At 36.2% G+C, this 25211-nt stretch overlaps 1 protein-coding gene across 1 annotated transcript in view; it reads right to left on the minus strand.

Annotated features, from left to right (window-relative positions):
• Positions 1–25211, minus strand: part of HDX (highly divergent homeobox) — a 247300-nt gene that overhangs the window by 48549 nt on the left and 173540 nt on the right. The window contains exon 5 of the mRNA XM_004776045.2: positions 15736–15882. Coding sequence (XP_004776102.1) covers positions 15736–15882 — 147 coding nt within the window. The remainder of the gene's footprint in view (positions 1–15735; positions 15883–25211) is intronic.

Raw genomic sequence — 25211 nt, forward strand, 5'->3', positions numbered from 1 at the left:
GTCTATTTTCATGTGTGGTGTAAGGAAATGGTTAAATTTCATTTTTCTGCATGTGGCTGTCCAATTCTCCCAACACCATTTGTTGAAGAGGCTGTCTTTTTTCTGTTGGGCATTCTTTCCTGCTTGGTTGAAGATTAGTTGACCATAGAGTTGAGGGTCTATTTCTGGGCTCTTTATTTTGTTCCATTGATCTATGTGTCTGTTTTTGTGCCAGTACTATACTGTCTTGATGATCACAGCTTTGTAATAGAGCTTGAAGTCTGGAATTGTGATGCCACCCACTTTGGCTTTCTTCTTCAATATCCTTTGGCTCTTTGAGGTCTTTTCTGGTTCCATATAAATTTTAGGATTATTTGTTCTATTTCTTTGAAAAAAATGGATGGGATTTTGATAGGAATTGCATTAAATGTGTAGACTGCATTAGGCAGCATAGACATAAACTACCACAGCTGAACCAGGAAGAAATAGAAAACTTGAACAGACCCATAGCCAGTAAGGAGATTGAAACAGTCATCAAAAATCTCCAACCACACAAAAGCCCATGGACAGACGGCTTTCCAGGGGAATTCTACCAAACATTTAAAGAAGAATCTGTACCCCAATGTTTATAGCAGCGATGGCTACGGTCGCCAAACTGTGGAAAGAACCAAGATGCCCTTCAACGGACGAGTGGATAAGGAAGATGTGGTCCATATACACTATGGAGTATTATGCCTCCATCAGAAAGGATGAATACCCAACTTTTGTAGCAACATGGACAGGACTGGAAGAGATTATGCTGAGTGAAATAAGTCAAGCAGAGAGAGTCAATTATCATATAGTTTCACTTATTTGTGGAGCATAACAAAAAGCATGAAGGACATGGGGAGATAGAGAGAAGGGAGTTGGGGGAAATTGGAAGGGGAGGTGAACCATGAGAGACTATGGACTCTGAAAAACAATCTGAGGGGTTTGAAGTGGCGGGGGTGTGGGAGGTTGGGGTACCAGGTGGTGGGTATTATAGAGGGCACAGATTGCATGGAGCACTGGGTGTGGTGAAAAAATAATGAATACCGTTATGCTAAAAATAAATAAATAAAATAAATTAAAAAAATAAAATAAAATAAATAAAAAAAGAAGAATTAATTCCTATTCTCCTGAAACTCTTCCAAAAAATAGAAATGGAGGGAAAACTTCCAAACTTATTTTATGAGGCCAGCATCACCTTGATCCCAAAACCAGACAAGAATCCCATCAAAAAAGAGAATTACAGACCAATATCCTTGATGAACACAGAGACGAAAATTCTCACCAAAATACTAGCCAATAGGATCCGACAGTACATATAAAGATTTATTCACCCATGACAAAGTGGGATTTATTCCAGGGCTACAAGATTGGTTCAACATCCGCAAATCAATCAATGTGATACAATACATTAATAAAAGAAAGAACAAGAATCATATGATACTCTCTATAGATGTTGAAAAAGCATTTGACAAAGTACAGCATCCCTTCCTGATCAAAACTCTTCAAAGTGTAGGCATAGAGGGCACATACCTCAATATCATCAAAGCCATCTATGAAAAACCCACTGCAAATATCATTCTCAATGGAGAAAACCTGAAAGCTTTTCCGCTAAGGTCAGGAACACGGCAGGGATGTCGTTTATCACCACTGCTATTCAACAAAGTACTAGAAGTCCTAGCCTCAGCAATTAGACAACAAAAAGAAATTAAAGGCATCCAAATCAGCAAAGAAGTCAAACTATCACTCTTTGCAGATGATATGATACTATATGTGGAATGCCCAAACGATTCCACTCCAAAACTGCTAGAACTTGTACAGGAATTCAGTAAAGTGTCAGGATATAAAATCAATGCAGAGATCAGTTGCATTTCTTTACACCAACAACAGGAGAAAAGAAAGAGAAAATTCTTTTACTTTTTAAAATATCTTGTTTTTTTATTTTTTCATGTTCCAAGATTCATTGTTTATGCACCACACCCACTGCTCCATGCAATATGTGCCCTCCTTAATATCCACTACCAGGCTCACCTAACCCCCAACCCCGTGCCCTCCAAAACCCTCTGTTTGTTTCGCAGAGTCCACAGTCTCTCATGTTTCATCTCCCCCTCAGGTTTCCCCCAATTCACTTTTCCCTCTCCTAATGTCGTCCATGTTATTCCTTACATTCTACAAGTAAGTGAAACTATATGATAATTGACTTTCTCTTTGACTTATTTCACTCAGCATAATCCCCTTCAGTCCCATCCATGTTGATGCAAAAGTTGGATATGCATCCTTTCTGATGGCTGAGTAATATCCCATTGTATATATGGACCACATCTTCTTTATCCATTCATCTGTTGAAGGGCATTTTGGCTCTTTCCATAGTTTGGCAATTGTGGCCATTGCTGCTATGAACATTGGGGTACATATGGCCCTTCTTTTCACTATATCATCTATCAGATATTTAAAGAAGACTTAATACCTATTCTTCTCAAACTTCTGAAAAATAGAAATGGACAGAAAACTTCCAAACTCATTCTACGAAGCCAGCATTACTTTGATTCCAAAAGATCTCACTAAAAAGGAGAATCACAGGCCAACATCCCTGATGAACATGGTTGCAAAAATTTTCAACAAGATACTAGGAAATTGAATCCAACAGTACATTTAAAGAATTATTCACCACAATCAAGTGGGATTTATTCCTGGGCTACAAGGTTCATTCAATATTCACAAATCAATCAATATGATACACCATATTAATAAAAGAAAGGATAAGAACCATATGTTCTTCTCTTTAGATTCAGGAAAAGCATTTGACAAAATACAGTATCCACTCTCATAATGTCCCTCAGCACAGCACAACATACTTCAACATCATAAAGGTTATGTGTGAAAGACCCACGGCTAATGTCAATTTCATTAGGCAAAAACTGAGAGATTTTCCTTTATGGTCAAGAATAAGACAGGGATGTCCACTCTCACCATTGTTACTTAACATAGAATTGGAAGCTCTAGCCTTAGCAATTAGACAACAAAATGAAACTAAAGGCATTAAATCTGCAAGGAAAAAGTCAAATAAATGTTCAATATTCACAGATGACATGATATGCTATGGAGAAAACCCAAAAGACACCACCAAAAAATTATAAGAACAGAAATATGAATTCAGGAAAATGAATAGGATATAAACAGGATATAAAACAGGATATAAAATCAAGGTCAGAAATCAGTTGCACTATCATACACCAGTAATGAAGCAACTGGAAGAGAAATCAAAGAATCAATCCCATTTACAGTTGCACCAAAAACCATAAGATACCAGGAATAAACCTAACTAAAGAGATAAATTATCTTTCTTCTGAAAAGTGTAGAACACTAATGAAAGTAATTGAAGAGGACACAAAGAAATAGAATGATAGTCTATGCTCATGGAATGGGAGAACAAATATTGTTGAAATTTCTATACTATTCAAAGCAATCCATGTATTTAAACCAATCATCTCCAGGATTTTTCACAGAGCTAGAACAAACAATCCTCAAATTTGTGTGGACCCACAAAAGACCCCAAATATCCAAAGCAATGTTGAAAAAGAAAAGCAAAGTTGAAGGCATCACAATTCTGGACTTCAAGCTATATTACAAAGCTGTAGTCACCAACACAGTAGGCTACTGGAACAAAAACAGATATATAGATCAGTGGAACAGAATAGACACCCCAGAAATGGACCCATGACTATACGATTAGCTAATCTTTGTCAATGTACAAAAAACTATCCAATGTAAAAAAGACAATCTCTTCAACAAATAGTGTTGAGAAAACTGGACAGCAACATGCAAAAGAATGAAACTGGACCTCATTCTTATACCATACACAGAAATAAATTCAAAATGGATGAAAAACCCAATTGTGAAACAGGAAATAATCAAAATCCTGGAGGAAAACACTGAAAGTAACCTCTTTGACCTTGGCCACAACAACTTCTTGCTAAACACATCTCTGGAGGCAAGGGAAACAAAAACAAAAATGAAATATTGGGACTTCATCCAGATTAAAAAACAACAACAACAACAACCTTCTGAGGAATGAAGGAAACAATCACAAAAACTAAGAGACGACCTAAGGAATGGGAGAAGATATTAGCAAATGACATAACTGATAGCATCCCAAATCTGTAAAGAACTTTCAAACTCAACAACCTCAAAAATAAATAATCAAGTTAAGAAATGGGCAGAAGACATGAATAGATATTTTTCCAAAGAAGACATCTAGATGGCTAACACATGAAAACACATGAAAAGATGTTCAACATCAGTCATCATCAGGGAAATACAAATCATAACTATGATGAGATACTACCACACAACCTGTCAGAATAGTTAAAATTAATAACATAAGAAACAACAGCTGTTAGCAAGGATGTGACAAAGGGGAACACTTTCACACTGTTGAAGGGAATACAAACTTGTGCAGTCTCTCTGGAAAATGGGGGGTCCTCAAAAAGTTAAAAGTCGAACTATCTTTTGATCCAGCAACTATACTACTAGGAATTTACCCATTTGATACAACAAATCTCTTTGACTCTATGAAGTCAAAGAGACACATGGATTCTGGTGTTTATAGCGGTATTATCAACAATAGCCATAGTATGGATAGAGCCCAATTCTCCAAAGACTGATGAATAAAAAAGATGTGGTAAATAAGACAAAATCAGAGAGAGAGAGAGAGAGACAAACCATAAGAAACCCTTAACTATAGGGAACAAACTGAAGGTAGCTGGAGGAGGTGGGTAAGAAGATGGGGTGACTGGGTGATGGGCATTAAAGAGGACACTTGATGTAATCAGCACTGGGTGTTATATGCAAGTGATGAATTACAAAACTCTACCTCTGAAACTGAAAACAAAACAAAACAAAAAGATGATGTGGGGTGTGTGTGTGTGTATATATATACACACACACATACACACACACTGGAATATTACTCAGCCATGGAAAGGAATGAAATTTTGTCATTTGCAATGACATGGATGGAGCTAGAGAGTATTATACATAAAATAAGTCAGGTAGTGAAAGAAAATACCATATGGTTTCTCTCATACATAGAATTTATGAAACAAAATAGATGAACATAGGGAAAGGGGAAAAATAAAGAGTGAGAGAAGCAAACCATAAGAGACTCTTAACAATGGAGAACAAACTGAGGGTTGACAGAGAGAGGTGGATGGGGGATGGGCTAAATGGGTAATGGGTACTAAGTAGGACACTTTTTTTTTGTTTGTTTGTTTTGTGTGTGTGTTTTAAGATTTTATTTATTTATTTGACAGACACAGATCACAAGTAGGCAGAGAGGCAGGCACAGAAAAAGAGGGGGAAGCAGGCTACCTGTTGAGCAGAGAGTCTGATGCAGGACTCAATCCCAGGACCCTGAGATCATGACCTGAGCTGAAGGCAGAGGCTTTAACCCACTGAGCCATCCAGGTGCCCCTTGGAGGGCACTTGTTGAGATGAACACTGGGCGTTATATGTAAGTGAGAAATCACTAAATTCTACACATGAAATGAATTTTACCATGTATGTTAACTAGAATTTAAATTAAAACTTGAAATTAAAAATGTAAAGAGTCAATTTTACTTCAGTAATAAGTTTGTAGAAAAAAGTAACAAAATATATATAAAATAAGATTTATGTGTATTATATATAACATATATGTAGGTGTGTGTGTGTGTGTGTGTGTGTGTGTGTGTGTAATCAATCACTACGCTTATGTGGGTGATCACTGAGGAATGTATAGAATTATAAGTTAATATGTTGTACACCTAAAGCTGATATAACATTGTAAGCCAATTTTACTTCAAGAACAAATTATTTATTTTTCCATTCACTTGCCACATACTTTTGTCAAAGATAAGTTGACTATATTTTTGTACATCTACTTCTAGTCTCCCCATTCTTCTCTACCACTTATTTTTTTATACTTTTGCCAATACCACATTGTGTTGATTGGTGTAGCTTATGCTAAGTTTTGAAGTTTGGCAGTGTCAGTCTTCTGACTTTTCTCTTTTGATATTTCATTGGCTATTCTATATTGTTGCTATTTTATATGAACTTTGAATCAGTTTGTCAATATCCACAAAATAACTTGAGGGATTATTATTGTGTTTCCATTAAATTTATAGATCAAGTTGTGAAGAAGTGACATACTAACAATACTGAGTCAATCTATGTACATAGAAAACCTCTCAATTTACTTAAGTATTTCATTTCTTCAGAGTTTTGTAGATTTCCTCTTATAGTTCTTGTACCTATTTTGTTAAAGTTATGTTTAATTATTTTATTTTTGGGGTTATTTTAAAATTTTTATTCAAATCCCAGTTTACATAGAGTGTAATATTAGTTACAGGTGTACAAAATAATGATTCAATACTCCCATACAATACCCAGTGCTCATTACAAGTGCATTCCTTAATCTCTATCACCTAGTTAACTCATCCCCCAACCCGCCTCCCTTCTGGTAACAATGGGTTTATTCTCTATAGTTAAGAGTTCATTTCTTGGTTTCTTTCTCTCTCTCTCCTCATTTGTTTTGCTTCTTAAATTCCACATATTAGTGAAATCATATAGTATTTGTCTTTTTTTTTTTTAAGATTTATTTATTTGACAGAGAGAGATCACAAGTAGGCAGAGGCAGGCAGAGAGAGAGGAAGTGAAGCAGGCTCCCCACCAAGGAAAGAGCCCGATGTGGGACTCGATCCCAGGACCCTGGGATCATGACCCGAGCCGAAAGCAGAGGCTTTAACCCACTGAGCCACCCAGGCGCCCTGTCTTTCTTTTTTTTTAAATTTATTTATTTGACAAAGATCACAAGTAGGCAGAGAGGCAGGCAGAGAGAGAGGAGGAAGCAGTTTCCCCACTGAGCAGAAAGGCTGATGCGGGGCTCAATCCCAGGACCCCAGGATCACAACCCAAGCTGAAGGCAGAGGCTTTAACTCACTGAGCCACCCAGGTGCCCCGTATTTGTCTTTCTTTGACTGACTTCTCTCACTTAGCATAATACTCTCTAGCTCTATCTGTGTTGTTGGAAATGGCAAGTTTCACTCTTTTTTATGGCTGAGTAATATTCTTTTGTGTCTTTTTAAATTCAATTTTTACCTTAAATTCTAATTAGTTAACACATATGGTTAATTTGGTTTCAGGTGTAAAATTTAGTGATTCATCACTTACATATAAATCCCAGTTCTCATCCCAAGTGCCCTCCTTAATAGCTATCACCCATTTAGCCCATCCTCCCCACCCATCGCCCTCCATCAACCCTGTTTTTTCTCTATCCTTAAAAGTCTCTTATGGTTTGCTTCCCTCTCTCTTTTTTCCCTTCCCCTATGCTTATCTATTTTTTTCTGAAGTTCCACATATGAGTGAAATCATATGGTATTTGTCTTTCTCTGATTCACTGATATCACTTAGCATAATACTCTCTAGCTCCATCCAAGTCATTGCCAAAGGCAAGAGTTCATTCCATTCCTTTTGATGGCTAAGTAATATATATATATATATATATATATATATATATATATATATATCTTCCATATATATATATATCTTCCTTTTACACTCATTAGTCGTTGAACTCTTGGGCTCTCGCTGTAATTTGGCTATTGTAGATAATGCTTCTATAAACTTTGTGGTGCATGTATCCCTTCGGTGTACTAATGTAAATTGTACTTTTTTCAGTTCCATTGAGTTTTGCTCACAACTTTAATATTTCCTTCCTCCTGTTTGCTTTGTGTTTATCTTGGTCCCTTTTGTGGTTTTTTGAGATGGAGTGCTTAGATTATTGATTTGAGATTTTTCTTTTTGCTAATGTATAACTCAGTGTTATAAATTTCACTCTCAGCACTACTTTAGCTGCATCCCACGAATTTTAATATGTAGTATCCTTTATGTTCATCCTGTGGAGCATCTTTTTACCTTTGCTATTCTCTTACACTGTTCCTTTATACAGATTCAAGTCTTTGAGCTACATCATTTTATTTCTTTCTGAAAACTTTTGATTTCTTGCAAGCAGTTCTACTGGCAATGAATACTCACTATTTTTGTTGTTTGTCTAAGAAAAATTTTATATCTCCTTCACTTTTGAAGGATAATTTCATAAATACAAAATTCTAGGTTGGTGTGCATTTTTAACAAACTTTAAAAATTTTACTTTACTCTCCTTTCCTTTGCATGACTTCTAAGATGTCAGACATAATTTTTAAATTTGCTTCTCTATAGGTAAGATATTTTCCCCTTTTTCTTCTCTCAAGATTTATTCTTTTTCTGTTCCCTGCAATATGAATATGATATACCTAGGTGTATTTTGTGGGGTTTTGCTTGTTGTTGTTTTGTTTTGCATTTATCCTGCCAAGTTCTCTGAGCTTGCTGGATCTATGATTTGCTGTCTGACATTTATTTGAGGGATTTCTCAGTCATTATTGCTTCAAATATTTCTATTGTTTCATTTTCTTCTTCTGGCATCCCCATTATGCATATGTTATATATTTTTGAATTGTTCCACAGTTCTTGTATATGTTGTTCTGTTTTATTTCTGTCTTTTATATCTTTTTGCTATTTGGTTTTGGAAGTTTCTGTTGACATATCCCTCACCACAGAGATTCTTTTCACAGACATGCCATCTACGAATAAGCCCATCAATGTCAACCTTCATTTCTGTTGCAGAATTTTTGATCATTTCTGTTTGTTTCTCAATTAGGATTTCTATCTCTCTTCTTACATAACCTGTTTGTTCTGACATGTTTTCTGCTTTTTAAAAACTACAGTTCTAGCCTATCAATCATAGTTACTTTACATTTCTGGTCTGTAATTCTAACATCCTTGTCATACCTGAATCTGGTTCAGATTCTTGCTCTGTCTCTTCAAACTATAGGGTGTTTTTGATTTGCCTTTTAGTATACCTTGTAATTTTTTGTTAAATGTCACACACAGTGTACTGGGTGAAAGGAACTCTGATAAACAGTCCTTTAGTTAGTAGTGGTAAAATGTGGTGTGGGGAAGTAGTCTACAGTCTTACAATTACTATCACTATTATAATTAGTCTGTGCACCTGGCCTGTGAATTTCACAAGTGCTCTTTAGCACCATCCACAAACTTTAAGTGGAGCAGAATAGCTAGAGAAAGCTTCAGTTGGTTATTTCACTTCTTCCAGGTTGATTAGGCACTGAGAAATCCCCAGTAGGTTAGGTTATGGTAAAATCGTTTTTTTTTTTGTTTGTTTGTTTGTTTGTTTTTTTTAATGTAGGCCTTGTCAAGAAGAACAGAATGCTTTAACACATTTTACAATATACTTTTTCCTTGACTTACCATATGTTTGCATCCCAATAAACCCATCATAATTTGAAAATATCATAAGTCAAAAATGTATTTAATACACCTAAGCTATTGAACATCATAGCTTAATCTAGCCTAATTTAGAAATGTTCAGAACACATTAGCTTATAGGTGGGCAAACTAATCTAACACAAAGCCTATTTTATAAAAATTGTTGACTATTTCATGTAGCTTATTGAATAGTATATTTAATGTGAAAAACAGAATGGTTACATGGTACAGAATGATTGTAAGTGTATTGGTCATTTATCCTAGTTATGTATTTGACTGGTAGTTGTGGTTCATCTCTTCTGCCCAGCATCATGAGAGAGTATTGTACTGCATATTGCTAGCCTGAAGACTAAAATTCATAATTTGAAGTATGATTTCTAATGAACACATATTGCTTTTACACCATTGTGAAGTTGAAAATCTTAAGTCAAACCATCATAAATTGGGGATTATCTGTAGTCACTTTTTTCCTACCCTTGCCTGACATGGATGAGGGGCTCTTCCCCCATATTCACATTGAGAACTTGATAGACCTCCTGGAAGTAGAACTCATAAAAGTATGGGAACCCCTTTATGACTGACAACCTTCCTGTAGTTTTTAAGTCCAAGACTTTCCACACTGAGCCTTCAGCAATTTGTCAATTATACTTTATATTTTCTTTTGTTTTTTAACCTCAGTACTGATTCCCACAGAGGTTTCTGCTCCAGTAGTTGTGATTCTTTATATTCACCTGCTTATCTCTCCCATCCTGGGGTCAGTAGTTTGCCCTATTACCTCGTTTACCTGGCATATCTAGGAAAATTTGTTAATTTATTAATTTTTTAGCTTTTTCTTTGTGTTAAGATAAAGTAAAACTCCAACTTCTTACATGCAAGAGCAGAAACTAAACCTCAAATATATATATTTTTATTTCCCTTTAGATTTCCTCTTTGACCTGTGGATTATTTAGAGATGTATTGTGTAACTCCCAAGCATTTGGAGATCTTCTTGTTATCTTTCTATTATTAACTTGTACTTTGGTTCAACTATCGTCAGAAACATATGCTGTATGATTTCATTTTTTCAATTTATTGATGTTTGTTTAATGGTCCAGGATGCATTTTAACTTGATAGGTGTTCCCTGGGCACTTAAAAGAAATGTGTATACTACTGTTGTTTGGTTGTGTGCTCTATAAATGTCCATTAGATCCTATTGATTGAAGGTAGTTTTATCTTTGCTTGCATAAATAGCTGTACATGATTAATGTATACAACCTGATGGGTTTGAAGATAAGTATACACCTATGAAACCATCCCCACAATCTATGTCATAAACCTGCACATCATTACCAACTTTCCTCTTGTTTTTTAATTACTCTTATTTATTATTATTATTATTAATATATGATAACATTTCATAATATCTACCCTTTTGGAAATTTTTTTAAGTATACAATATAGTATTTTTGACTATAGGCAACATTCTATGCAGTAGATCTCTAGAATTTATTCATCTTGTGTAACTGAAATGTTGTATGCTTTGACTAATTCCTCCACATTTCCCCCTACCCTCATCCCTATTCTACTCTCCATTTCTATGAATTAAAAATCAGTAGTATTATGTAGCATTTGGTGTTCTATGTCTGGTTTATTTCCCTTAGCATAATAACCTCCAGTTTCATCCATGTTGTTGCAAGGCTTTTTTTTTAAATTTTTAATTTTTTATAAACATATATTTTTATCCCCAGGGGTACAGGTCTGTGAATCACCAGGTTTACACACTTTACATCACTCACCAAAGCACAAACCCTCCCCAATGTCCATAATCCGACCCCCTTCTCCCAAACCCCCTCCCCCCAGCAACCCTCAGTTTTTTTGTGAGATTAAGAGTCACTTATGGTTTGTCTCCCTCCCAATCCCATCTTGTTTCATTTATTCTTCTCCTACCCACTTAAGCCCCCATGTTGCATCACCACTTCCTCACATCAGGGAGATCATATGATAGTTGTCTTTCTCTGCTTGACTTATTTCGCTAAGCATGATACGCTCTAGTTCCATCCATGTTGTCGCAAATGGCAAGATTTCATTTCTTTTGATGGCTGCATAGTATTCCATTGTGTATATATACCACATCATCTTGATCCATTCATCTGTTGATGGACATCTAGGTTCTTTCCATAGTTTGGCTATTGTGGACATTGCTGCTATAAACATTCGGGTGCACGTGCCCCTTTGGATCACTACGTTTGTATCTTTAGGGTAATACCCAATAGTGCAATTGCTGGGTCATAGGGCAGTTCTATTTTCAACATTTTGAGGAACCTCCATGCTGTTTTCCAGAGTGGCTGCACCAGCTTGCATTCCCACCAACAGTGTAGGAGGGTTACCCTTTCTCAGCATCCTCGCCAGCATCTGTCATTTCCTGACTTGTTTATTTTAGCCATTCTGACTAGTGTGAGGTGATATCTCATTGTGGTTTTGATTTGTATTTCCCTGATGCCGAGTGATATGGAGCACTTTTTCATGTGTCTGTTGGCCATCTGGATGTCTTCTTTGCAGAAATGTCTGTTCATGTCCTCTGCCCATTTCTTGATTGGATTATTTGTTCTTTGGGTGTTGAGTTTGCTAAGTTCTTTATAGATTCTGGACACTAGTCCTTTATCTGATATGTCGTTTGCAAATATCTTCTCCCATTCTGTCAGTTGTCTTTTGATTTTGTTAACTGTTTCCTTTGCTGTGCAAAAGCTTTTGATCTTGATGAAATCCCAATAGTTCATTTTTGCCCTTGCTTCCCTTGCTTTTGGTGTTGTTCCTAGGAAGATGTTGCTGCAGCTGAGGTCGAAGAGGTTGCTGCCTGTGTTCTCCTCAAGGATTTGGATGGATTCGTTTCACACATTGAGGTCCTTCATCCATTTTGAGTCTATTTTCGTGTGTGGTGTAAGGAAATGGTCCAATTTTCCCAGCACCATTTGTTGAAGAGGCTGTCTTTTTTCCATTGGACATTCTTTCCTGCTTTGTCGAAGATTAGTTGACCGTAGAGTTGAGGGTCTATTTCTGGGCTCTCTATTCTGTTCCATCTATGTGTTGGGCTCTCTATTCTGTTCCATCTATGTGTCTGTTTTTGTGCCAGTACCATGCTGTCTTGATGATGACAGCTTTGTAATAGAGCTTGAAGTCCGGAATTGTGATGCCACCAACGTTGGCTTTCTTTTTCAATATCCCTTTGGCTATTCGAGGTCTTTTCTGGTTCCATATAAATTTTAGAATTATTTGTCACTCTTCGCAGATGATATGATACTATATGTGGAAAACCCAAAAGACTCCACTCCAAAACTGCTAGAACTTATACAGGAATTCAGTAAAGTGTCAGGATATAAAATCAATGCACAGAAATCAGTTGCATTTCTCTACACCAACAACAAGACAGAAGAAAGAGAAATTAAGGAGTCAATCCCATTTACAATTGCACCCAAAACCATAAGATACCTAGGAATAAACCTAACTAAAGAGGCACAGATTCTATACTCAGAAAACTATAAAGTACTCATGAAAGAAATTGAGGAAGACACAAAGAAATGGAAAAATGTTCCATGCTCCTGGATTGGAAGAATAAATATTGTGAAAATGTCTATGCTACCTAAAGCAATCTACACATTTAATGCAATTCCTATCAAAGTACCATCCATCTTTTTCAAAGAAATGTTGCAAGGCTTTTAAGGCTGAATGATATTCCATTGTATGTATGTTCTCCATTTTCTTTCTTTTTTTTTTTTTTAAAGATTTTATTTATTTATTTGACAGAGAGAGATTACAGGTAGGTAGAGAGGCTGGCAGAGAGAGAGAGGGAAGCAGGCCCCCCGCCGAGCAGAGAGCCCTATTTGGGACTTGTTCCCAGGACCCCGAGATCATGACCTGAGCCAAAGGCAGTGGCTTAACCCACTGAGCCACCCAGGCGCCCCTGTTCTCCATTTTCTTTATCCTTTCATCTCTTGATGGGCATTAGGTTGTTTCCATATCGGATATTGTGAATAATGCTTCAGTGAATTTGGGAATGAAGATATCTTTTTGAGATAGTGACTTAAACTTCTTTGGGTATATATTCAGAGGTGGGATTGATGAATCACATGGCAGTTCTATTTTTAGTTTAGTTTTTAAAAATTTTTTTTGGAACTTCAATACAGTCTTTCCATACTGCCTGCACCAATTTACATTCTCATCAATAGTGTTTAAGGGTTCCCATTTTACCACATCCTCTCCAACAGTTGTTATCTTGTATTTCATTGCTAATAATCATCCTAGTAGGTGTGAGGTGATATCTCATTATTCTTTTGATTTGCATTTCCCTGATGATTAATGATGTTGCATACCTTCTCATATATTTGTTGGCCATTTGTATGTCTTCTTTGGCCAGCCCAGACTCCGCGGGAGCGCACAGTCGCCACCCGCGACTTCGCGGAGCGCTCCCTCCCGCACAGTGCAGACCACCCGGAGGAGAAGATGGTTTGGAGCACACTACAGACTATTCTGGGGGGTGTCAATAAACACTCCACCAGTATTGGGAAGATCTTTGGAAAAATGTCTATTCAGTTCCTTTGCCTATTTTAAAATCAAATAGTTATCTATCTATCTATCTATGATCTATCTCTATAAGTCATTTGCATTATGACAAAATTACACAAGATGATGAAAGTCTAGGTTTATATTTATATGCATAGATAACGTTTTGTTTATGCATTCACTTGATGGACACTTGTTTTTTTTCCCACTTTGATTATTATGAACAATGCTGTTATGAATATTCATATATAAAATTTTTTAAAGTTTTTTTTAATTCCAATTTGATAACGTACAGTGTAATATTACTTTCAGGTGTACAATTTAGTGATTCAACACTTACATACAACCTGACGCTCATCACAAGTGTACTCCTTAATCCCCAGCACCTATAAGCCATCTCCCCAATCACCTTCCTTGAAACTATTAGTTTATTTTATATAGTTAAGAATCTGTTTCTTGGTTTCTTTTTCTCTCTCTCCTTCCCCTATGCTCATTTGTTTCATCAAAATAAAAAGCTTCTGCACAAAGGAAACAATCAACAAAACTAAAAGTCAACCTAAAGAATAGGAGAAGATATTGGCAAATGAAATATCTGATGAAGGCTTAGTATCCAAAATCTACAAAGAATTTATCAAATTCAACATCCCCAAATGAATAATCCAATCAAAAATGGTCAGAAGACCATTTCAAAAGAAGACACTCAGATGGCCCACAGCACATGAAAAGATGCTCACCATTACTGATCATCAGGGAAATACCAGAACTACAATGAGCTATCACCTCACACCTATTAAAATGGCTAAAATTAACAACATAAAAAACAACAGGTGTTGGCAAGCATGTGGAGAGAGGAGAACCTTCTTGCACTGTTTATGGAATGCAAACTGGTACAGCCACTATGGAAAACAATATGGAGGTTCCTCAAAAAGTTAAAAATAGAACTACCCTATGACCCAGCAGTTGCATTACTATGTATTTATCTGAAGAATACAAAAATACTCATTCAAAGGGATAGATGCAGGCCAATGTTCATAACAGCATTATCAATAATAGCTAAATTATGAAACTAGGCCAAGTGTCCATTGACTGATGAATGGATTATTACTCAGTCATAGAAAAGAATGAAATCTTACCATTTGCAGTGATGTCAATGGAGCTGCAGAGTATTATGCTAAGTGAAATAAATCAGAGAATGAGAAATACCATATGATTTCACTCATATATGGAATTTAAGAAATAAAACAAACAAGCATGTGTAAGTTTTTGAGTATACATACATTTCATTTCTTTTGGGTATATAACTTAGAGTGTAATTGCTGGTTCTATGATAACTTTACGTTAAAAATTTTGAGGATTATTTTCCAATGTGGATAAAACATTTTTCATTTCCACCAGAAGTGTATAATGGTTCCAATTTATCCACATCCTGGTCAACACTTCTTATCATCTGTCTTTTTTATTATAGACATCATATTGGCTATTAAGTGGTATCTCATTGTGGTTTTGATTTCCAGAATTATAAATGATTAACATTTTTGTGTATTTATTGACCATTTATATATCACCTTTGGATAAATGTGCGTTCAAATTTTTTGCCCATTTTTAATTTCATTATTTGTCTTTTTATTATTAAGATGTAACAGTTAATATTTATATACCCTGAATAGAAGTTCCTTATCAGATATGTGATTTGAGCATATTTCCTTCTATTCTGTGGATTATCTTTTTCACTTTATTGATGTTCTTGTTTACAGTACCTCGTGCAATTTTTTTAAAGCTTTAATTTATGACAGTCTTCAACCACAGCATGAAAATTATTGAAAATGTCTTACCCGAACTATTTCACAGTCAACATTTAATTCAGTTGCAACTGCTTCAATTTTCTCTCTACAAACTGAACCAAGGCTGGTCATTCCATTGTCCCAGTACTTCTTAAGGGTGGCTAAGTCTTGGTCACTGAACTGAGTGCGATCTTGTAGCTGTTAAAACAGATTTAAAATAATTAGAGTAATAAAAGAAAAGAATTTTATAGAAAGGACCATCTGGGTGATATTTGCTAGGTTACTTTCAACACATAACAGTAGCTAAATTAATTTCACAGTTTTTAAATTAATTTATTTGAAAGAGAGGGAGTGGTGGGGGGAGGGGTAAAAGGAGAGGGAGAGAGATTCTTAAGCAGGCTCCATGCTCAGCATAAAGCCTTAGGACCCTAAGATCACAACCTGAGCTGAAACCAGTAATTGGAGGCTTAACTGGCTGTGACACCCAGGCACTTCTGATTTCACAGTTCTTAATATGTGTTCCCCCATTTTGAAATGGGCCTGTCCATATTTATTTCCATAACATGAAAGTGTGCTAGAATAAAATGAGTAAAGAATGTTTAACTGTTAGGGGCACCTGGGTGGCTCAGTGGGATAAAGCCTCTGCCTTCAGCTCAGGTCATGATCCCAGGGTCCTGGGATCGAGCCCCACATTGGGCTCTCTGCTCAGCAGGGAGCCTGCTTCCTCCTCTCTCTCTCTGCCTGCCTCTCTGCCTACTTGTGATCTCTATCAAATAAACAAATAAAATCTTTTAAAAAAAGAATGTTTAACTGTTAGAAATTAAGTAGTATTTATTTTAAATTGTTGCAATCACTTAAATAATGCATTGCCATTGCAGAAAATACAGATAAATTTAAAAAAAAAGATTTTATATCATCCACAATTCTGGGAAATAGCACTTGTTAACATTATAATGTGTATTTTTCAAGCTTTTTTTTCTATGATACACATATTTACATTCACACTACATACATTTTTAAAATAACAGCATCACATCACTGTGTTTTTTTAAATAAATTAATCTAGATTTGCCATACATAGGTTTTGTACTAATGTTATAATTATAAATAAAAAGTGTAAGAAGATAATGTAGACTTAAAAATCAGATTTATGGCTTCATAAAGTTTCATAATAACCTTATCCTTTTTTTTTCTTAGATTCTTTTTTTAATCCAATAAACTATGGTCGTTTATATTTTTTTAATTCAATAAATCCTGGAGGCACCCCTAGGAAGTAAATCAGAAGAAGCATGATAGAATAATGACTTCCAGTTTTCCAATAGGGAGTCAGAAAATCAAGGTCAGAGAACTCATTCAACAGGGCACAGAATGTACATGGCAGAGCTAGAAATAGAAATCTGATTTTTTCCCTAGTACCTTCATCCCTATGATGTCTCCAATTATCTCAAAGGGTAGTAAAAACAACCTGAAAATAAATTTTAACTAAAAATATATATCCTGTATAGATATCCTGTATGTGTATGCATGTTTTTGTGATGAAAGAATAATGAGAGATCAAGAGAGTGATAGAGAGAAAACCAGTGAGATTGAGTTGAGGAGAAATGTTGCAAATCATGGAATGAGGTATGAGGCTCTGTTGCTGCCCTCGTTTCAGGCTACACCTCAAATACTTTGTAGATATATACTGATTTCTTTCTTTCATTTTTTTAGACTTTATTTATTTATTTGAGAGAGAGAGAGAGAGAGCAGAAGCAGGGGGAGGGAGAAGCAGACTTCCCAGTGAGCAGGGAGACCAAGGTGGGCCTAGATCCCAGGACCCTGAGATCATGACTTAGCTGAAGGAAGATGCTTAGCCCACTGAGTCACCAGACACCCAACAACATGATTTCAATGTTCCCTTCCTAACTGAAATTTAAAATGGAACCCTCTCTTAAATTGAATAACAGTGGAAAATAATCTATACAATGTATAAAATAGGACTTAAAAGAGTTATCATAGCTAAAACTGATATAATACTAACCAACAAGTGCAAATTTGTTTTAAAGCTACAACCTTGGAACACCTGGGTGACTCAGTTAAGTGTCTGCCTTCAGTTCAGATCATGATCCCAGGGTCCTGAGATTGAGTCCCACATCAGTCTCCTTGTTCAGTAGGAAGCCTGCTTCTCCCTTAGACTGCCACTCTCCTGCTTGTGCTTGCTCTCTGACAAATAAATAATCTTCAAAAAAATTGTTTAAAGCTACAACCTTTTGAAAGAGAGCTTTAAACATCAGGAAGGAAAGCAATATATAAATTCATGGTTTACCACCAAAAGAGTGAATTTAGATTATATAAGTAATGTGTCTATTCATAAAAAATATAATAGCTGTTCTGTGTGTATGTTAATAATCAAGTTCCTTATCAGATGAATCTTTTCTTCCTCTACTTAAAAAACATGATAAGCAACATGTGTTATAAGAACTGGTACTGAAATAATTATATATCCCTAATAAATAAAGTAAAACATGACACCCAAGTTTTTTTTTTTTAAATCAAGTGGAATAAGCTTCAAGTTATTTATTTATTTTACTTTTTTTTAAGATTTTATTTATTTGAGAGAGAAAGAGAGTGAGAGAGAGAGCACTGGAGTGGGGTGAGGAGCAGAGGGAGAAGCAGATGTCCTGCTGAGCAGGAAGCCCAATGTGGGACTCAATCCCAGGACTCTGGGATCATGACCAGAGCAGAAGGAAGATACTTAACCAACTGAGCCATCCAGGCACCCAGAGTTATTTACATAAATATCTCATTAGGCTCTCATTCTATATTGATTATACAGTAATTTGTGTAGCTGAAATTCTCAAAATAAAACAGAAAGCAAAATAAACACTAATAGGTTCTATGTAGATTCAAATAATCCACCATAACAGCCAATGTAAGTGTTCTCATATATTTCCATTGCAACAAATGCTCCAGTGCAAGCCAGTCTATATTATTGTCAGAATGGAAGGAATAATGAACAGAACACTGAACATACTCATTCAATTAATTTGTAATTCATTTAGAAGACTCCCAAGGCTGATTCATCCCTTAAATTGAACTTAACAAAATCTGACTTGATTTGTTAGAAGTGTGCTGGGGTCTCAACATTAGCAATACTGAAAGAACCTTTTTTTTTTTAGGGGACCTTTTATGACAGTGCCTATTAAGTAGAAGCTTATGGGGGAAGAGCAAGTTATTTTTAAAGTTCTTAAGAGCATATTTTAACTAAGAAATAAGGTAACAACAATAATATAACATTAAAACTGTAAATATTGATTTAGAGAAGGATAAAAAGGTGGACAGAAAGGATAAAATACATTCTGCTCTGATGTTAAAATCAGTTTTGTTTTCAATTGGGCTCTAAGGCCACTTTCACTTTACAAAGAAACCTACAGCCTAAACCACTGGCTTAGTAAGTTAGACATATTAAACAATTCTTTTGTTGATTTTGTGAAAATAGTAACATTCCAGGTACATTCCTTGACAATCTTGGTGAAAGCTCAGGCTTGGCCCTAGTGACCATATAACTATGCTGCTTTTACATGGATTATTTTATAACACAATAAACAGAAGCTTTATGGCTTCTTTACCAGTTTCAGTAACATTTCTAGGAATTTAGTTATTTGCTTTTCTTTCAAAAATAGAACTAGATGACAAAACTGTGATATTGAGGAGCACAGTTTCCTGTTTTAAGTATGTGTCATACTTAATTGCAGAACTAAACTATTTGTACTCAGAAGCAACCCCTTTGAAATAAGAAACTTAAAAAATTTCTAATCCAACTGACCTTTCCCTCAGTTTACTCCTTCAGTGTTCCATATGCTGTGCACTATTTGATCTTATTTCAATGGTAAGTCCAGACACTAGCTTGTGCTGTTGAAATCTCAAACTTATTTTGTGAAATTCTGTTAATCTTTCCACTTGACAACGGCTTCATTAGTAATGGAGATCATACCTTTTTACTTTTATTTTCATTATAAAAATGAATTAATAATGCATTTGATAAAAAATAGTCAAACTCTCAGAAAGGTGTAAAATGAGCTATAGTCCCTCCTCCTTATTGATAAATTCCTAATCTAAACACCAAAGGCACTGTCAGTAATTACTGTCAGTAATTTCCAGAGTAACTTTACAAAATAAAAATACATATACACTTACAAAAAAGGGATGCTAATATAAACTTAAATTTTTTTTACTTAAGTTTATCTTAGAGATATTTCTATACTATACCATCATATACAGATACACTACTTCAATCTTTTAGCTGCTAAATTTTGCTCCATGGACTACATCAAAATAATAAGCTTCTGGATCGCAAAAGAAATAAGCAACACAACTAAAAGATAACCTACTGAATAGGAAGAGATATTTGCAAATGACATATCCAATAAAGGGCTAGTATCTAGAATATATAAAGAATTTATACAGCTCAACACCAGAAAAACCTCAAATAATCCACTTAAAAAAATGGGCACAGGACATGAACAGATTTTTCTCCAAAGTAGACATACAGATGGCTAATGGACATATGATAATATATAATGCTCAATATCACTCATCATCAGGGAAGCGCAAATCAAAACTACAATGAAACATCCCTTCGCACCCTGTCAGAAAGGCTAAAATTAACAACAAAAGAAACAACAAGTGTTGGTGAGGATGGGGAGAAAGGGGAATTGTCTCACACTGCTGATGGGAATGCAAGCTGGTGCAGCCACTCTAGAAAAGAGTATGGAGGTTCCCCATAAAGTTAAAAATAATCACCCGACTCTTGATTTTGCCTCAGGTCTCAGGGTTGTAGGATTGAGCCCTGTGTCAGGCTCTCTACTTAGCAGGGAGTCTGCTTCTCTCCCTCTCCTTCTGTCTGCCCCTCTGCTATTTCTAAAACAAATAAATAAATCTTTAAAAAACAATGAGATATCACCTCATACCTGTCAAAATGGCTAAAATCAAAAACACACACAAAAAAACAAGTGTTGAGGATATGGGGAAAAAGGCACACCCACACACTGTTGGTAGGAATGCAAACCTTTGTGGTCAATGTGGAAAACAGTATGGAGGTTTTCAAAAGATCAAAAATAGAATTATTCACTAATTCCACTACTGGGTATTTACCTAAAGAATACAGAAACATTACCCAAAAGATAGATGCATCCTTATTTTAATTGCAGCATTATTTACAATGGTCAAATTATGGAAGCAACCCTAGTGTCCATTGATAGATGAAGAGGTAAAGAATATGTGAGATGTGTGTGTGTGTGTGTGTGTGTGTGTGTGTGTGTGTAGAGAGAGAGAGAGATAATGGGCACTCAACAATTTAGAATTGTCTAATGGTGGAACTTTAGGTGGTTTTCAGGTTATTGCTAGTACAAACAATGCGTAAATGGACATTCATGTACATAGATCTTGCTTTATATTTGCAATTTATATACTATGGGAAATTCCTAGCTTTGTGTTTTCATCACCTCCACTTCTTCCCACTGGTGAAGAAGGGATTTCTGCCCTAGATGGGGATAGCCAACCAAAACCTCCCAACACCAGACAGATAAACTCAACAGGAGTGTATTGCTTAGGTATACTCATAGCCGGGAAGAGGAGAACACCATATGCCACACAGGGACACACATATATTCCATTAGGAAACAGAATGAGCAAGCAAAGGCTGTACTGTAACCTCTGAGAGTGGTGAAACCCCACTTCCCACAGGAGATATGACTGGCCTGCTTGAACTGAAGGCTTCCATTCAGAAATAATCAGGCATTTTGCTTGGTCCCTGAGATAAATTTAGTTATTTGAATATGGTACTTTTTCTGCACAAACAGGATGAGAAGGGGAACTTGTGGTTGACCATCCTTTGGGATTCTCTTGGCTTTCCTCAGATGTTAAAATGCATGTAATATGGCACTTTAATATCAGGTCTTCTAATTTTTTAAGGAATTTATTTATTTATTTGATAGAGAGACATAGAAGTATACAGAGCAGCAGACAGAGAGGCAGGAGAAGCAGGCGCCCTGCTAAGCAGAGAGCCCGATGTGAGGCTCAATCCCAGGACCCTGTGACCATGACCTGAGCCGAAGGCAGACACTTAACTGATTGAGCCACCCAAGCACCCCATATTTGAATATATTTGAGACACAGTGTTGCATTAGTTTCGGGTGTACAACATTGTGATTCAACTTCTCCACACATTATGCTATGCTCACTAGAGGAGTAGCTACCATCTGTCACCATGTAATGCTATTACAGTATCATTGAATGTATTTCCTATCCTTTTATTCCCATGAATTATACATTTCATAACTGGAAGCCTGTATCTCCCATTCCCCTTCACCCATTTTGCCCATCCCGTACCCCTCTTCCTCTGACCATGTTTGTTCTCTATATTTATAGATCTGATTCTGCTTTTAGTTTGTTTTTTAGATTGCACATAGGAGTGAAATCATATAGTACATATCTTTCTCTGTTGATTTTACTTAGTATAATACCTTCTAAATCCGTCCATGTAGGTCTTATACCACAAATTAGGATTAGCAGGCCAAAGAATATGTGCATTTAAATTTTTATAAATCTAGCCAAATTGCCCTTGGGCAAGGGCTGAAATATATGATAGTCCTTATAGTCCTATATCTTTGTAAGTGATAGATATTGTCCAGTTTTAGAATTTTTGCCAGTTTAGTGAAAAATGGTATCTTATTATTTTGATTTGTATGTCTTTAAGAACACTTATTTTTTTAATTTTTATTTTTTTTAATAAACATATATTTTTATCCCCAGGGGTACAGGTCTGTGAATCGCCAGGTTTACACACTTCATAGCACTCACCATAGCACATACCCTCCCCAATGTCCATAACCCCAGCCCCCTTCTCCCAACCCCCTCCCCCCAGCAACCCTCAGTTTGTTTTGTGAGATTAAGAGTCACGTATGGTTTGTCTCCCTCCCAAACCCATCTTGTTTCATTTATTCTTCTCCTACCCTCTTAGACCCCTAGTTGCATCTCCACTTCCTCATATCAGGGAGATCATATGATAGTTGTCTTTCTCTGCTTGACTTATTTCGCTAAGCATGATACGCTCTAGTTCCATCCATGTTGTCGCAAATGGCAAGATTTCATTTCTTTTGATGGCTGCATAGTATTCCGCTGTGTATATATACCACATCTTCTTGATCCATTCATCTGTTGATGGACATCTAGGTTCTTTCCATAGTTTGGCTATTGTAGAAATTGCTGCTATAAACATTCAGGTGCATGTGCCCCTTCGGATCACTACGTTTGTATCTTTAGGGTAAATACCCAGTAGTGTAATTGCTGGATCATAGAGTAATTCTATTTTCAACATTTTGAGAAACCTCCATGTTGTTTTCCAGAGCGGTTGCACCAGCTTGCATTCCCACCAACAGTGTAGGAAGGTTCCCCTTTCTCCGCATTCTCACCAGCATCTGTCATTTCCTGACTTAGAATGCCTAATTTTAGGCATTCTGACTGGTGTGAGGTGATATCTCTTTGTGGTGTTGATTTCTATATCCCTGATGCTGGGTGATATGGAGCACTTTTTCATGTATCTGTTGACCATGTGGATGTCTTCTTTGCAGAAATGTCTGTTCATGTCCTCTGCCCATTTCTTGATTGGATTATTTGTTCTTTGGGTGTTGAGTTTGATCTGTTCTTTATAGACTTTGGACACTAGCCCTTTATTTGATATGTCATTTGCAAATATCTTCTCCCATTCTGTCAGTTGTCTTTCGCTTTTGTTAACTGTTTCCTTTGCTGTGCAAAAGCTTTTGATCTTGATGAAATCCCAATAGTTCATTTTTGCCCTTGCTTCCCTTGCCTTTGGCGATGTTCCTAGGAAGATGTTGCTGCGGCTGAGGTCGAAGAGGTTGCTGCCTGTGTTCTCCTCAAGGATTTTGATGGATTCCTTTCTCACATTGAGGTCCTTGATCCATTTTGAGTCTATTTTCGTGTGTGGTGTAAGGAAATGGTCCAATTTCATTATTCTGCATGTGGCTGTCCAATTTTCCCAATACCATGTTAAAGAGGCAGACTTTTTTCCATTGGACATTCTTTTCTGCTTTGTTGAAGATTAGTTGACCATAGAGTTGAGGGTCTATTTCTGGGCTCTCTATTTTGTTCCATTGATCTATGTGTCTGTTCTTGTGCCAGTACCATGCTCTCTTGATGATGACAGTTTTGTAATAGAACTTGAAGTCCGGAATTGTGATGCCACCAACGTTGGCTTTCTTTTTCAATTTTCCTTTGACTGAGGTCTTTTCTGGTTCCATATAAATTTTACAATTAATTGTTCCATTTCTTTGAAAAAGATGGGTGGTACTTTGATAGGAATTGCATTAAATGTTTAGATTGCTTTAGGTAGCATAGACATTTTCACAATATTTATTCTTCCTATACAGGAGCATGGAACATTTTTCCATTTCTTTGTGTCTTCCTCAATTTCTTTCATGAGTACTTTATAGTTTTCTGTGTATAGATTCTTTGCCTCTTTGGCTAGGTTTATTCCTAGGTATCTTATGGTTTGGGGTGCAATTGAAAATGGGATTGACTCCTTAATTTCTCTTTCTTCTCTCTTGTTTTTGGTATGGAGAAGTGCAACTGATTTCTGTGCATTGATTTTATATCCTGACACTTTACTTAATTCCTCTACAAGTTCTAGCAGTTTTGGAGTGGAGTCTTCCACATATAGTATCATATCATCTGCGAAGATTGATAGTTTGACTTCTTTGCCGATTTGGATGCCTTTAATTTTCTTTTGCTGTCTGATTGCTAAGGCTAGGACTTCTAGTACTATGTTGAATAGTAGTGGTGATAATGGACATCCCTGCCTTGTTCCTGACCTTAGCAGAAAAGCTTTCTGTTTTTCTCCATTGAGAAAGATATTTGCGGTGGGTTTTTCATAGATGGCTTTGATAATATTGAGGTATGTGCCCTCTATTGCTACACTTTGAATAGTTTTGATCAGGAACGGATGCTGTACTTTGTCAAATGCTTTTTCAGCATCTATTGAGAGTTACATATGGTTTTTGTTCTTTCTTTTATTGATGTGTTGTATCACATTGCTTGATTTGTGGATGTTGAACCAACCTTGCAGCCCTGGAATAAATCCCACTTGATCGTGGTGAATAATCCTTTTAATGTACTGTTGAATTGTATTGGCTAGTATTTTGGTGAGAATTTTCACATCTGTGTTCATCAAGAATATTGGTCTATAGCTCTCTTTTTTGATGGGATCCTTGTCTGGTTTGGGGATCAAGGTGATGCTGGCCTCATAAAATGAGTTTGGAAGTTTTCCTTCCATTCTCTTTTTTGGAACAGTTTCAGGAGAATAGGAATTAGTTCTTCTTTAAATGTTTGGTAGAATTCCCCTGGGAAGCTGTTTCACCCTGGGCTTTTGTTTGTTTGGAGATTTTTGATGACTGTATCAATCTCCTTACTGGTTATGGGTCTATTCAGGCTTTCTATTTCTTCCTGGTTCAGTTGTAGTAGTTTATATG

This window comes from Mustela putorius, unplaced genomic scaffold (genome assembly GCF_011764305.1).
Source record: "Mustela putorius furo isolate JIRA1106 unplaced genomic scaffold, ASM1176430v1.1 tig00000870_pilon_pilon_pilon, whole genome shotgun sequence".
In the NCBI taxonomy this organism is placed as follows: domain Eukaryota; kingdom Metazoa; phylum Chordata; class Mammalia; order Carnivora; family Mustelidae; genus Mustela; species Mustela putorius.